Source organism: Aphis gossypii, chromosome 1, assembly GCF_020184175.1.
Source record: "Aphis gossypii isolate Hap1 chromosome 1, ASM2018417v2, whole genome shotgun sequence".
Classification (NCBI taxonomy): domain Eukaryota; kingdom Metazoa; phylum Arthropoda; class Insecta; order Hemiptera; family Aphididae; genus Aphis; species Aphis gossypii.
Window position 1 is genome coordinate 76,388,878 of NC_065530.1, and position 18,272 is coordinate 76,407,149.

The 18,272-nt window shown below is 22.8% G+C and overlaps 1 protein-coding gene across 5 annotated transcripts in view; it reads left to right on the top strand.

Moving 5' to 3' along the window:
* Positions 1-18,272, top strand: part of LOC114131724 (cAMP-specific 3',5'-cyclic phosphodiesterase) — a 657,881-nt gene that overhangs the window by 446,175 nt on the left and 193,434 nt on the right. Inside the window, exon 1 of one of the 5 annotated variants that reach the window (XM_027997024.2) lies at positions 7,711-7,967. The exons of the other annotated variants lie outside the window; for them this stretch is intronic. Within the exon in view, the coding sequence (XP_027852825.2) occupies positions 7,837-7,967 (131 nt within the window). The 5' untranslated portion in view covers positions 7,711-7,836. Of the gene's footprint in view, positions 1-7,710; positions 7,968-18,272 lie in introns of those variants that run through there. 5 annotated transcript variants of the gene reach the window in all.

Sequence of the window (18,272 nt, forward strand, 5' to 3'; positions counted from 1 at the left end):
TTGATAATGTACTGATACAGGTTACGAGCGTATTCTGCAGCGTAAACACATATTCTCTTCTTATTCTTCGCAGTTTTCAGCCTTCAAGACTATTCAGGATATTTTTCTATATGATAATAATTCCTTCCAATCTTTTCCTGGCTTAATGTTTTCCACGTCTCATTTTTACTCTGTCTTCCCATCTCAACCTTAGGAGTCTCAATGGCATTTTTCTCAGTAGCAACCCTTCATTACGCCATGCGTGACACCTCCAAATTAGACTTATCTTGGTTATGTCTTCAAACTTTGATACAGATCTTTTAGTTTCCTATTTTTGCGGATCCCCCATTCTTCAAAGTTTTCATCTTCACATGGTCCATAATATATATATATATATTATATTTTCCTAAGTACTTTTCTTTCGAAAGTAACCTGTGAATTTTTCCGTAACATCCGTGTTTCCGACCCATAAGTTACTACTGGTTTTATTAATATCCGATAAATTTGAATCTTCAAATTAATTGAAAATGTTCTAGATTGCAATTTGCAGTAACTTTGTCAGCCCGAAGTAACACTTGTTACCGGCTTCAATTTTTGCCTATATTTTACTATTTATTTTGTTCTGTTATGGCATTCAACTTCGAACCCACTATTTTGAATATTTGAAGGTACTTTTCTTTGAGATACCATATATTTCTTTTTTTTTGTATTTATTTCCATTCCTATATGATTTTTAGCTTTTATCAGTTTTTTTGATTTTCTTTTTGTCCTTTATTTCCAGCACTAACTTGTTCTATACCGAAAAGCCATTGCTTACTAGTCTACGGTAATCATATTGTCAGAAAAATATTTTTGAACGACACTGATCAAAGGAGACGGCACTTTTTCAATGCCAGGCGACATATTATGCTTAAAACTTTAATTATCACAAACATTTTGATGTATTGTTTAAAGAAATATCAAGAATTAAAATGTTCTAAATCAAACAGTTTACAGAGAGCAAATCCATTTGTAATAATTTCGAATGATTTCATTTTAAACCTCATGAACGATGAACCTTTTATAATGTTAGTCGTACCTATGTATTTATAGTTATTTATATTTATATTCTACTAGTATGTTTAAGTATATAAGCTGGAATAATATATTTTATGTTTTGGTTTTCCTCTATTGTTTTAATGTATGTCGTAAATAGCTTGGTGTATAGAAATATAAAAAACATATAGACAAATAATACTAAAACCAATGAATTTTATTAACACAATAAAATTCAGTGACAACCAATAAGTACATTTAATATTAATTATATCAGCCATACTGTAATAATAAAATAGTACAATATTATAAATATTATTTGCCATATTATTTTATTTAATCTAATATTATTTTCCGGGAAGCATAATAATTTAGTTCAAGACGAAAGAAATTCCAACCAAGTGTGAAAAATAATATATTAATTACCAAAAGGTTCTATCTATATAATATTTTAGTTCTTAACTAATATTTTAACATTATATTGTTTTTAACATACATATAATAATATGATTTTGGACTGGATACAACATTTTTTTCTCACTGAATTTTTTTCTGAACACTACAGTGAATAAACATTTTGTTAACCGTTTTTGTGTTACGCAATATATTTTGCTTTTTACAAATAAGAATTTTGGTGTGCTATATTTGTTACATTCAAACAGCAATTACCAAGGGCAAATAATGTATGATTCAATATACTTCCGAGCAGTAAAAAAAATATTAAAAACTTTTACATTTAGTTTTTTAGTTTTTCTTAAAATATAAAAACAAATTGTATACTTAGTATATAATAACTTCTAATTTTATATTTGACTATTCTTAATAATCATTCAACATGAAAGAAAAAATTAGAGTTAGTTAAAAATTGCTTTCCTGAATAATTTTTTATTGTGAGTTACCATCATTTGGTTCTCTCTAATTTTAATTTACATTGCACACACTTAAGCAATTATAACCATTACCGTTGCTTAGAATTTATAATGTAGCGGTCTTTTTGTACATTCTTTGGCATTGTACATAATATTATAATATATTTATAAAATATATTTAATAGTTTTATCGCACTAAGTATGATAATTTGCCTATATAACTCTCCTTACAAAATAACCAAAATATTGCAGACTATAATATAAACCATCTAAAGTAAACACTAATTTTATCAAAAATTATAGATATTTTTAGAAATGTTTTTTTGTTTTGTTTTTTAATAAAATTTAATTATTCAAAAAAAAAACATCTTTTATACTATTTTTTAATTTTATTTTTATTGAATTTTCAAATGACAAAACATGTTCAATCCAATATTAAAAACCAAAATATATATTATATATAATTTATATTAAGATTTATATGTTTTTTGAGAATATTTAGTTAGTAAAAACATTCATACTTTTAGATATAACCAGTATTGATTTGTAACAAATAATAATGCTAGGACGTAGATATTTTATGTTAAATACTATTTTATTTTTTAAAAAGACGGCTAGATGGATGCTCAATGTATTACATGTATGATGAATCTAATAATAAAAACTAAATTATACATTTTTTTTCATTCAATATTCTGCTATTATATTATTATATTTTGTTCATGCCACGTTTCTTTTTGTTTAAAAGGAAAATCAATGGCACTCGATTTTTTGTAAAAAATTGCAATTGTAATGGATCCCCGTGCTCGTGTAAACGCATCATCCCCGGGATTAAAAAAAAGAATATATATTCATGTAGGTATATAATTTTTTACCCAACTTGCACGCATATTATAAAAGGACGAAAAAGCATATAGAGAACCCTTATATTTCGGTAGTAAAAAAAAAAAATCTGTACGTGTTTTGCGTGTACGGATAACGCTTGTTCTTCCATGGACTGAAGTTAATATTAAAATATTTAAAATGCTTTTCTCTAGTGATTTTAACTTTTTAACTATGTTTCATGAAATTTTGAACTAGAGAAAAATACGCGTTTGTATATTGGAGGTTAATTAAAATTATTGTTGAATTTTGAAGTTTTATGTAGGTACATGTTTCTATTCATTGAATATTATTAACATTGGTTAATTATAAAACAAATTCATAGAAATTTTGTAAGAAAAAAAAACAGCAAAAATTATATATGAGACATGACAATATCTATATTGAGTACAAACTATTTTGTTTCGTCTCTAACAATTATTCAATAGGGCATAGATTTAAGGAGTAGGTATACATCTTCAATGATTTTTACTTAAAGACAATCAACATATTATTATTGACGGTATTGTTTAATACTGACGTCAATACCTTATACATGCCAAACGACACCTACATGTCTTAAACAATTTTAGTAATATATAATATTACGGTGACCTAATTAAAATACACAATTAATTACTATAAATAATTTTGCTTTGTTTGTGCTCAAATAGAAGTAAATTATTATGATTCAATTATTCAAGTAGTTTTGTTATTGTCTATTATAATATTAATTCGTTTTTAAATTGTTGTGTTATTTCTTATGTAACTAATATGTAATTAGTTACGATTTTACATTTTGATCATTACTTGCCATTCTTGGAAATCTTAACAAAATATTTCATGAGTCAATTTAATTTAATTCTATAAATATCTTTTATAAAATCTGATTTAATTTATCATGCAAATATTTTTTTTTAATCCTAAACATCAATGCGCATAATTTTAATATGATCCAAACTTTTAACCATACTTGTATATGTTTAGATCATAAAATATATATCCGTTCCAAATAAAGAATTTTAGGATTATCTATTGTTATATTTTGTTGAGTTGATATAATTTTAAAATGAATCCATGTATTTTTACATTATATTTTTATATTATAATGTTATTTGTTTATTTTTAGAAATAAAAATAGTACAATTATGAAAAACACTCTTATTTTAAATTGTATTTTGGGACTTAAATCGTTTAAGAAAAACTTTTATTAAGATTGTTGTCATAAGCAAGCTTTATAGTGTTTTTTTGGGGTTTACTGAGTCAGCAATATATTCGTTTTGGGTCACATTGTGTAAGCGAGTGTTATTTTTTTCAACTATCTCCTTCATTTTCTTAAAAACGATTGGGAAAAACAAAAAAATGACCTTTTTAAACCAGCTGTGTTCAGTCTTTAGTCTGGAAACATGTTGTACATCACTTTTAAAGTATCTTATTGATACAAATTAAGGTATCATAAAAAAAAAAAAAACAATATGATGAGATATTTAAATTAAAGATTTTAAAATTTTGATAACTAATAATATTAAGACTAATTTTTACACTGTATAAAATATATAATTACTCCTAAAAATCGATGTAACTTACTGATCGATGATATACTATAAATTGTACCATTATAAGACGAAATTTAATTTTTTTACGTCAGTAAGAATTTTTAATTGATTGTGAAAATAGTTTTATATTAAATTTAGTAATTTATTAATTTTTTTGAATATTTATTAGAAATTTTAAAGATGTAATCTTTAATTTGGAAATACGTTAAGATTGTGTTAATTCATGGTACCATTTTAAATTTCAGATTTGTTTGAATCAATTTACAATTTAAAATAAATACTATCATTTTAAGCTGATATATGTTTTTTGTCAAATAAAATATGAATATAAAAGCTAAAACATAAATAAAAAATAAAATTATGAAACCAATGTATTTTTGGCTCCATTCACAACAAAAATTATTTATATTAATGAATTGTATAGGACTGTATTATTCTTACTTTAAATTAGGTAATTAATATAATACAAAAATTTTAAAATATAATTAATTATTTATTTACTATTGCAATATCTTGTATTGATACAATAATAAGTAAATTAATTCATGGTAGCTAAACCAAACGTAGGTACTCACAATATGTGTCTATAAATAAACTATTTTCTTTTAAATTTTTACTTCGGAAAATATATTGCTAAATTAAGTTAATTTATGATATAAATTTGATTTAAATGACTTGTACCACATATAGTTAGTTATTTGTGTTTTATTTATTTAAAAAAAAAAATGAAATACGTAAGTAAGAACATTTAAACTATATTAAATTATTTTTAACATTTTTTTTAGTAAAAAAAATTTATGAAATTATTAGGTAACTTTTATTAATTTTCAATAATTTTTAATACAATTTTCTACACACAAATATAAAATATTAGAAATTAATTTGTATAATAATTCTTTATTTTTTATCGTGTTACACATAGACATTTTGGCTCATTTTTCCTTTTTATTTAATTATTATTACAATATTTTTACGATATCTATTTTTTTTTTTTTTTAATATTCGAGAGATAAAATAATATGGTAATAATAATTTTACAAAAAAAAAAAAATTTGTACTGTTACAAAATGTATACAGTATATATAAATATGCTTATAGTTTCAGGTATATGATATAATATGTTATTAACATAGCTTCATAAATGAAATATTTTTACATATTAAAAGAAAATTATCTGAATATCATGATATTATCTGTTTATTATTCGTAAGTTTAATTTGTTAATAATTTTTATATGAATCCATATAATTATTTAAATAGTTCTATATTTATATATCACATTGCATATTTTGAAGAGGACTATAATATAGTATAATATTCAAATGCTTAAATATTATTTATGCATCTTTATATTATTATTATAATATTTTACAATGTTTATATTGTTTATAACTATTTTATAGAGTATGACTAATTGGTTTATGGTTATAAAAAGTGAATATCAGATTTAACATAACGTTTTTGATGAAGCTAAATCATATTTCTAACTTAAACACCAATTATTTTTTAAACTGTACAATATATAAACAGAATATTTTAAGTATCAAACTTTCTAAAAAATAATGATCGTGAAAACTAAAAATATGATTTCAAACGTATAGGATTATATTGTGATTGCAAGTTCAATCAATATTGGTTTAAAAACAATCATACAAGTAATTGATTTGGTATCAGAATAAAATATTTATAAATATATTATTAAAATCAAGAACAGAATTGGAATAGATAAATAATAATACAAATATCTTGAAGTTATCTTTGAATATATTAAAATGTATTATATTGAATATCGTTTCGACGTCTTCATTAATACTTTTTTCATGGAAATTTATTTTATGCATGCATATTATAAGCTTTGTAAACTTCAATAAAAGTGAATAAAATATGTATAACTATTTTTACATAATTTGTTAAGAACTCTAATATTTGACTTTAAAATTTAAAATGTTAACAAAATAGCTAATTTTATTTTTGGAGTATGGGATAATTCAATTTAAATTATATTGACACTTGGAACTATTGCATTATGATTTTATTTTTACATTGTATATATACATTACATATGTATATATATTATAATTTACGTTGCGATAACTTATCATTAGCTTTATTGCTATTCATAATTTTTATTTAATAAAAACAAGCAGTCTTCATAATGTTATGATGTACTTAGTTCATAATTATGCCTACTTATTATAACTATCATGTTTATTATTATTTTTTTTACCAAACACAAAATGAAAATGAAAGCTATCTTCCAAAAATAAAAAGTTATAAATAATTGGACTAGACACAGTTGAATATAATATATTGCATTAAACAATTTTAATATATTGGATATCATTGTATTATTTTGAACCAAATAATTATAAATTAAATAATGTATTTATTAAATTTAAGATTATCATTAAAATATGAGTGCTAAAAAATTATTGAACTTAAAGAAAAACATTACATTAATCATTGAATTAATTTTGATAATAATTGATTATATATATTCATAAAATTACACTAAATAGTTTACATTTTATTGATCTATATATCAATTCAGAAGTTATATAATTTACAAAGTTCAAAGTAATTTAAAAAATTTATAAAAAAAAGATGTTTATTTACTTAAATACTATCTATAATTAATATATCATTCATATTCCATAATATTTTTATTTAGTCGTATTGGTTCAATTTATTTATTTCATGTTAAAAATTTAAAACTGAAAAATTACATAAAATTGTCACATAAGCGTCTTGCATTTCTATTTAAAAAACCATATAAAATATTTTTATTAAATAAAATATTTAGTTTATTATATAATTCCTAATGAATATTTGAATACCCGAAATAGAAGAAAATAAATAAATCAAAAGTAATTATTAAACATTTTGTGATTCACTTATTAATTACTATAATACCGATTTTTTTTTTTTTTTTTTTATCAAAAGGTTATACAATTTGAATTTATTAAAATATGTTGTTTGTTTTATGAACTAAAAATTTGTTTTCATACAAAAAATGAAACAAATTCACAACGTTATTTGTTGAGTTTAGGTGAAATAGTCATAGTGGGAGCCTAGTTAAATTTGTAACACTATCCCCACTAATTTAGCATATTATTATTACGCTATTTTTTTCGCCTACTTCGTCTAATGAAGTAAATTATATATTTATATATATATATATATATATATATATATATATATATATATATATGTGTATTAATAATATTAATATTAAGCTGTCCGCGCAATCTGTGTATGTTTCTTTCCCACCACATTTTGGATGTCATACTATAGTGCCTCACTCGTTTAAAAATATAACGCCTGTTTGGCTCCCTCACAAAATTTTACCGGGGACGTATATCCGAAAACAGCGCCGGTAGTCGTGCGGTCCGCGTGGAAACGCTGTTGACACATCCCTATGTTTATAATTTGGTTCTAAATAAATTTTCTTTATGTCGGAATCGCAGAGAATTTTGCATTTCTATTCTAAAGTAAATTTGAAACTACGTGTTTAACGTGAAAATGTGACTTGTATTATGGCTAATCTCAGAGTTAGTACTGAAGATCTGTTAGATGACGGACCGCAGTGCTATGCAAGAGCAAAGAAGAAAGATTCAGACGCACGCCGTCGTCGTGGATGGACCGTAGTCATCGGACGTGAACTGCGGTAATCAAATTGTAATTTAGTACCTGTCGATGTAAATTGTACATAATTGTTTTATTTGAGAACAATAGACGTCAAATAATACATTAATAATATTTTTAAAACTCGTGTAAAAATTAAACTATTAAAAAAAAAAAAAATACATCTTATTATTACTATAAATTACATATATTATGTATAAATATATTAAAAAATAGGTATTGTAATTTAAAGTTGATTTATGATAATTATTAATCTAGATTATACTTTTTTTTATTATTTTTATAAAATTTAATATTCTTAAAATATTTTTCTAGCATGGATTTAAATATTATTTAGTCATAATAATAATAAAATTAATGAGATAAAAAAAAATCGTAATTTAATATGATTTATAACAATATTATGGGTAAAACCAATATACATATACATACATCACATTAGTCATAGGTATATATTATAGGTATATTTTATTGTTACTTATTTTTCACTGATCAATTTGCTATAAAATAAACCAATCCAAATATTAAACAGGTGAAATAATTTGTAATATAATATAATAGAATTTGGTAACTAAGAAAATAATTTGACTGAATATTATGTAATGATGATAATATGAATTAACTACATTTACTAAGTATGGTCATACATAAAATATATTTATAATTAATGTTTGTGAATTTTTTTTAATTTTTAATATAATATTAAGTACATACATTATAAAAATAAATTGTACATATTTATATTTCAATATGTTATAGATTAAGTGGTTATAACTTAAACGTTCGTGGATCTAGTAATTAGATTTAGCTAACACCTAATATATTATATTATAGTTATAATATAATTTGTATAGAATAAATACTTAATACACCTTAATTTACATAAATTAAAAATATAAATATAGTTATTATTGTTTTTATTTTGGGGAAAAAAAATCGTAATAAAAAAACATTAATCATCTTAAAAAATAATAAAAATCAGTTTCCACCATATTTAAGATCTTTGGATGTAAATTAAAATTTAAATAATATGAATTAAATATAATTTTGGTATATTTTGTTTCAATATTTAACATGTGTCTTTGAGATTATAATATTTAAAATGTTATAAAAAATTATTCTTTCAGATATTATAAAAAAAAAAAATCAAATAATTAAACGTTTGACGTACTATTTTTCCCCTATCTCTATTTCTCATACCTCGAACATTAACTCATACACCAAAATGCCTTTACGGAACATAGTAAAGGCCATAATCTTGTTCCATTTTCTTACAATAAATTATCATTAACATTCTTTTCTTATTGTATACTTTATCAAAAACGTACCAGTGACTTAAATCATGTCCTATTTGATTGTTCTATACTTAATACTTGTTCTACGACTAAAAATCTGAGAATCTATCTTTCTTTTTTAGAAAAACAAAAGCATCTATCTAATTTAAAAGTAACATCACTACTTAGATCCTCATTCACTATCATTAAATCAACCAATATTTTCTTCTTATAGAATTCTAGTTTCTTGAAAAAATTAAGTTTTCTGTTTAAATTATAAAAATGACAATTGAGATAAATATATATATATATATCACCATAACAAGACTTATTATTTTTTCAATTAAATACAAAATAATATTTTTTTAAATAAGATTGAAACATAAAATTCAAAAGTCCTATTTTTTAGTCGATTCCTAATTTTTTATTTGATGTCAAACTAAACGTTTATTAAATTATAAAAAACTAAAAATATTTAATACACATTGCATTTAGTACATTACATTTATATATACCTATCTATACATATAAATAATAATTTATGCTACGGTTACGAATAATGACCAATACTATGAGTTGTAATATATTTTTATTAAATATTTAAATCTTTCTTTATATCATAGGTAGATTCAAACGCAAGTCATTCATATGCTTCTATAGTTATAATATCATAAAATATTTATTAATTCTTTAAGTAGGTTGGTTCTTTCTTTATTCCGATTTACTTATTTATTAATTATTCAAGCAAGCTCATACTTAATAGCTAAGTATTATTGTGCTTATTTTTTTTTTTAAATGTTTCTTCAAAATAACTTATGAGTTTCTATCATTTTTTAGTCCAAAAGTCAATATCTTTTATATAATACACATTTTTAAAAGTTCAAAAAGCTTGGACTGAATATTTTAATATATTTAGTAGATGCACAAAATGTATTCATAAATTATAAATTATTTCATCTTAATATTACATAAATTATACTGTACTGTACTTTTCTAATTTGTATAATTGTTTATGAATTATTAGATAGTACTTACTGGTAGTTTTGTGCATTATAAATATCTATTGTTTTATTAAATATTATATTTTATTAAGTTTCGCACTTAATGGAAAAATAATGATGGTTTATTATAGTTTAGCAATGTTTATTTTAAATTTTATTTTTGATAATATCTTTAGTTTTATATTTATTAACCATTAAATAAGTATGAAAGATTGTCTATAAAATCTGTAAAAGTATAGTACATAGATTTAATTACATACTTTTTGGTGCTCTTATATTATACGATATTTATAATAAATATAAATATTTATAATTTACTTAATTCAATTAGTTTTCGTTCTAAAAATATAAAAACTATAACAGATACCTGTATATAATTTTTTTTTATGATATTTGTTATATTATGAAAGCTATAAATAATCAGTAATCTTACTCTGCTTAATAACTAACTTTTATTTACGTAGTTATAATTAACTTGTAATTAGTGTGTATGCATATTTTTCATTTATGAATAATGTTTATAGATACCAAAATTATCGTATACTGCTCTTTTGATAAAACATTCAATAAATAAGTAAGCGTTTATAAACACTAACCACTAACGATGCATTTAATGATATACACAGCACATTTTTGCGATTAACAACTTTCTAATGAGATGAATCATTAGCTTAGCTTCAAAAAATACGTACTCACTTCGTTTATTTTATGCATTTCAATATTATCATGATATTTTTCAAGATTAATACCTTAACTATTTATTAATAAGTTACATTTTGATCATTGAATAAATACCAGCATAATTAATGCCTTGTTTTTATATTAAAATTAAATTTAAACCAATTTTTGTGTAAAAGTTTATGATATATTATTTATCAAATGTACAATTTTTAATTTGTCTTTTCAAACATAATATTATGTTTAGATTAAACGTTGTTAGAATCCCATACTGCATTATATTTATTGATATTAGCCAAAATGTTTGTATCAAATCGTACATTTTATTATTTCACGTATTTTAATATTAAAGTTAGCATGTGAATTATAAATTTTATAATACATGTTATTATATTCATGTATTTTAAATTTAAAAAGTTTTGTAAATCGTTCAAAACTTTTTGTTTTTTGATAATTTAACGATACACAACATATTATAATAATGTTTTAGTTACTGGCGTTATTGTAATTTATGTGCTTTATTAATGTGTTTATCGTAATAATTTGCGCGTATTATACTGTTATATTATTGAAAAATGTAAATTTTTATAAAATGCTTACTATTCGAAATATTCTTTTCCGTTATGGGGAGACAATAAAATTGTTAAGTTTTTGTTTGACAACATCAACGGTCAATCGGCAATACTAAATAATATATTATACAAACGTGTTTATTTCACTATATTGTTGTAATTTTGTACATTCATAATCATAATAGTGTAATACCTATACTATACTATTAATATCATAATAATCGCACAATAAGTGCTTCTGAAATTGACTCGAATGTTGAAAACACGATTAACGAACATTGCGTATTAGACGTTTAATAATAATAATTTTAAAAATTGAATGAAGGTGATCCTGTATATTATAATTTAAAGGTTAATATAAGTAATAGTTTTACTATAGATAATATCGTTATGTTATACATATTATTATAGTCCTTCGTATATTGTCTTGTTAATAATATTCCATTGTTCATCGTTGTTAACTGTATTTCGCACTATTTTTAGTTAAATATATTTTTCTTTACTTATAATATTATTAGTTACACGCAATATATTTAGTAATATTATGGATAATAATTATTTTCTTGTCGCACGTGTTATTGAACTGTATATTAGATACAAAATGTATTTATCCATGTTTGTATTCATATTAACAATATAATTTCAGGAAATAACAACTATGTTAGAGAGCACATATTCTGTTATATAATAAGGCGTTACTTATTAAACTTTTTACTTTTAGATGAAAAAAAAAACGATTTCCATAATTTGAAATATTAACCAAATGTATGAAATATAAATATTTGAAAATCAAGTTATAAATGTTCAATAAAAGTTACGTACCAATGTCTTAATGTTTAGGCAGTTTACGATATAATTTAATATATATATAAAATATAAATAAATATCTTTGAATTACTCTTGATGCTTCCGAGGGTATTTTTAAATAGAAAACAATTTATATCAGTGAAAAAAAATAACTATGTAACTGTTTAATGACTATTCTAATAAGAATTTATTTCTCTAGTTAGCAGGGCCTTGCTATTCGTGAAGCTTGTATTTTTATTCTTCACACCACTTATTATTCATTGCACCAGTAGTTATAATTATTTTATACATAATCGGTCGGAAGTATGGTAGGTATACAATATAATTGTATCAGATAAATAATTTACACTGGAAATAATTAAATACTTATCACTATCTAGATATAATTCTATAATAATACGCTAACGACCACGACACTGCAGACTGTAAAGCAACATAATAATAATAATAACAGTTAGTTGCGATAATACTATAATTTAATAGCACCGTATATTAAACGTTTTCCGTGATATCGAGGAAGAAAAGTAGTTTGTATAGTTGTTTTTCATACCTATAGATGATATTGTAAAAATTATTTGTCGATCAATTTTAACGTAATAAGATACATTTTTATATCAACTCATTGTTCGGATGTATATTTTTAGATTGATATATGTCATTGTTATGCTATCATTATGCTAATACCTTACCAATTCACTTATAACATATATCCGGGCCAATACTAATGGTAATTTGTTCTCGTGACGTTTCCCCGTTAGTGTGTGATTTTTGAATCTATAGTTAGAATTTTGCTGTTTACAAACATTATTATTATTGTTTTTCTCTTATACCACATAGTGGACATCAAGTCATCGTTACAGATTTCAATAGGATTTTTTAGGATCTATTTCCTTCCCCTCCATTCAGATTTTATAAATATTGTGTTTTCTATCAACATTTTATCGCCACCTCTGAATATGTGCTCGCACCTAACATTATTGATTTGTTTTTAATATTGCACTTTTATGCACCTAACGCATATTAAACGCGTGAAAACATGCGACCATTAACAATATTCGTTATTTTTATTAGGTACCTATATTATTACATATTTTTATTTCATATTTTCTTAAAGACGAGAAATTATACTAGGCCAACATAATTTTGATGGCAAATGGCGATTGCTAATACGGATATTGTGTTTCACTTGAAAAAGCTATAATATAACATAGGTATTCATAGGTTAATTTTCTAAAACATATTCAATCTCACTTTTTCCTTTAATAATTAATGTTTTGTAATAATTTATAACATCAATCATTAAAATGTTCAATTCACCACAATCTCCATATCTTCCAAACACATTATTGTAAACATGTTATACAAACTTTATCAATTTTTAACTCGTTCAATTTTTCTGTTTAATACGATAATACAATAAGAACAATATTGTTATCCGTTAAATAGTTTACAGTAGAACGGCTGTTCTCATTTTAAGTAAAAGCAATAGTTTGTATCTCCACAAAATATTCTTTAAGTATAGCAGTAATTTTCAAGCATTTTAAAAATCATTTTTAAATGTATTTAAAAATTCAAAACATTTGATTTTAAATAATAAATTACACTATTGGAAAAAAAAGCGAGTGAATATGTTTAGTGAATCATCTTGCATAAATTATACGATCAATGAGTGTCTATAGTATATGGTTGTTGTAGTTGGTATATGAAACAAACCAACACCATGTTTGAGTACGATCTAACTTTTATTCGGTGTAATATAATATTATATACATAATATTTATATTATAACGAGTGTTGCATGCAGTATTATAATGCAGTGTAATTGCGTTACGAGTATAAGTCGTATATATATATATAAATATATATATATATATATATTATATAATATATATAGCTACACAAAGTCTGATGCCTTTGAGGCTAATTTCGTTAGTGATTTTCGTTCGTCTTTTCATACACTATTCGAATACCGTATTTTAGTTATAATATATGAACAATAAACTATAATTTGCGATAACTACCTATACGCTTTATATTGCTGCATCGGTGAATAGTGTTTAGGAGGACAGCTTTTATCATATGTTAATAGAACCTAGAACCGTATATTCGTGTGTATATCAATTTGTATTACAGACCGATCGATTTTGGACCTTGTGTCGCGGTAAATGGCCTTTCTAATTTCAATTATTAAATAATAAACATTAATATTCTAATAAATTAAATATTTGTATTTTATATATAATACGTCATTACATTTCCCATCATAATACATTTTATGTCGGTAGGACGTCAAAATATTGTTTAGCCTTCCTCAGAGGTGAATAATTTTCTATGCACTGTTGAATTTATACCAAATGCATATTTCATGCATTTACTTATAACAGTAGCTACATTATGCTTTAATAGTCGTACATAAAAATAACGTCATTTGTGTTGCTATACACACTTCCTTTATTGATAAATCAATACAATTAATTGTACCACAACAATATTATATATAATATTTGATATTTGTTTTTACAATTTTAGAATGAACAATTAACTAACTCGTTTCTTTGGGTATTCATTAATTTAAATATTTAATTAGTCACAACTTAACTAAAATAGTAAAAAGTATAATGCTGTTCTGTTAATTTTCTATGAATGTTAAACCAATCATTAGAACTAATTTAAATTTAAAAATAAGGATTATAACTTCAAGTGTTTAATCAAAGTCAGTTTTATATTTTTAAAATAAACTGATTTTTACGAGAGTTTGAACTTGTTGGTAGATAATAATTACATTTAAAACGTATCTAAACTCATTAGTTTTTTCTATTCCTAGGCCTTTATTAATTTCCATATTAAAATTTATTAAATAAATACATCTGTTTAATTATTTACTATGAACAAATTATAGAATCTAGTAAACCAAAAAATTAAATATATTTACATCGTATAAATTGTTTAAATATAATATTTCCTTATTCAATATAGACCGATGTATTATTTCCTTGTTTAATTAAATTATGAAATATAAAATTGAAATAAACTTTATTTTAATCATTAAATATTCTATTAAAATAACTCAATGAGTACTTTTAAGTAAAAAATAAACCTATCCATTACGAACTAAAATATATAATTTGTATGTGTTGTACTTATATATTAGGTATGTAATTAAATTATTTGTAATATTGCAATTGAATACGTAAATTGAAATATTTTTTCAATTTGAAAGTATAATTATTTCCATTATCGCGTGTGACTGATTTATGTTTGTGAGTCTAACAACAATAACCTAATGCCGAAATTTTATTTATGTAAAACTGTGAGACTTTTGGGTTCAGTATTCCGCATAAACGGTTATTATCATAAGTGCGTGTAGTTATAACAAGTTTACTCAATGTAATAGCTATAGGTATATAATATATATAAAAAAAAAACTTGTTTCATTAGAATTTCTTTATTATTTTAACAAAATAATTTCTAAAAACTAATAGCTGGATATTAACCTGATAGTATGTTATAAGTTAGTATTGTAAAATCAGAATTTGTGGTGTTAATCTTGGACTATAGTAATCACTTTAATTGATGCAGTTTCTGTTTAGGAAAATGTATGCAATTTTAAATTGGTTTTGTGAATCCATAAATTGAATTTGGTACCTAGATTACTTTCTTGAAATTCTTATTAAAAAATTTGCATTTTCATAATATATGGCATATTACTTAATATTAATAATAAATTCATATTTTACACGATTTTTCATCAGACAATATCATTTCTAAGTATTGTAATAAAAACCAATCCCACCATAATAAACATAAGTCATATAACAAAAAGTGTACATAAATAAGGTATTTATTAAACTTAATATAAATGGAAAATTATCAGTTAAATTTATTTTAACCGTAATTTGTTTTACAAAATTATAAATTAATACATTAAAAAATCGATTTTATATGTGTATATAATTGTTTAAAAATTATTTCCACAAAACATATGCAAATTATTTTTATGGGTTTAGATCGTGTGCTAAAATTATAAACATTTTTTTTACATTTTAACTGAAGATTATTAATTAAACCATTTATAATGTTTTTGTTCATTTATAAATTATATTATAATATTAAATCTATTTTCATTATTAAACTATACTTAAAATTGTATTGTTTATTAATAATTAAAGTACTGTTTTTAATGCATTTTTTAATAAAATATTTTTTTTGTTTTAGGTAAGTTTCAAAAAACGAATAATTATAAGTATGATCATGAAATACCAACCATTTTTGGTGAGTAAAACGTAAAAATAAAAACATTGCTTGTGTACAAATGAATATGATATATGCTATTGTATCATGTATTTCTCGTGTTAATTATGTTTCATTGAAGTATATAGTATGTAAATATCTGGTGGAATATTTTTTTTTCTTTTTGGCCCAATATAATGCTTACCTTGCCAAAAAATCTTTTGGTTAGTTTGCTCCTTGCTTCATATATACTCACTCAAATGCTCCACATTACTCTGTATACATTTACACAATTATCATTTATTAATATGTGCTTAAATAATATTATGGAATATTATCAACTACAATAATATAAGGTATAACTTACTTTTTTTTTTAAGTTGTAGTTTCATTTTTCATAAAAAAAGTTTATCTAGTTAGTTTAACTTAACTATTATCTTTTCTATGACATAATAGTCATTATTTAAATTAAATTAAAATATCTAATCATGTCTTATATCAAAACTAAAATAATAAAAAAATATATATTACAATAATTCAGTCATAGGTATTTCATACTATTATTTCTATTACTACTTATTTCATTTTTAACCATTATTATGGCTTTAATTTCCATTTAGATTAAGGAAACTGTTCATACTTGTTATTTTCAAAAATTTATATATTTTTGATATGGAATTCCTAAATGTTATGAATTTAGTTTATTCAGTGAAAATTTGTATCACTACTACCTAATATTATGTTACATTGTTACATTATATGGTCACAACTACGCAGTGTGTTTAATTTTTGTGATATATCTTTACCACCAGTAATTCAGCAAAATAAATTTTTATTTATTTACTCTGGGGACCAAATGCGTGTGCCAAAAGAATGTGCGCACGCATGATGATATTATAATTACGACCCTTAAGTCTTAATACAATGGATAAACATTATACAACAGTGTATATATGTGTCGTATCTACAAAATACATGTGAATCGACCTTGCATAATAGTGACTTGGCGGCGTCGATTCTGTGTTCGGAATTTGTAATCGGTTTGTGTATCATATAGATGCATATAGATGTGTATAATAACTGAACGTGTGTTATGTGACGACGGATTACCGAAAACTGATTTAGAATACAAATTACAAATTACGTGTGCCCAGTGTATATTATCGGAGTAGTAGGAAAATATAAATGAAGAAATCCCTGTATACGATTTTCGAATACGAAATATCTTTAATAAATGTGTTTCAGTAATACCGTAACTGTTGTTTGTTTCAATATAAATCAGTGTATCAGTGCTATTTAAAATAATAAATTGTTAGATAAAATATTTAACTCTAAGATAAATGTATAAAATAAACATAAGGTAAAGCGTTTATAATATTGTCTAAAATCTAGGTTTTAAAATACAATTCGTCTTAAAAATATATTTATAAACGTATCATACAATATACAAACAAAAAGCCTTCATAATGTACACTTTATGAGTATGGTTCAATCTATTAACTTACAAATCAAACCTTACAAGTCTTAATATTTGTATTTTTAACTGTTTTAGATAAACAATTTAGTAAATAAATTGCGTCCCAAACCTGATCAATCACTTTCAATGCATGCAATAATATATTGTGTATAAAATATAATAAATACTTCAGTTTGATAACTTTTTCAAGGATTTTCATTTTAGTTTAAATACTATTGTAAGTAATCGTTCACAATAATGTGTACTGAATAGTTACAAAAAGTCAAACAAACAACAAATGTCCTGAAT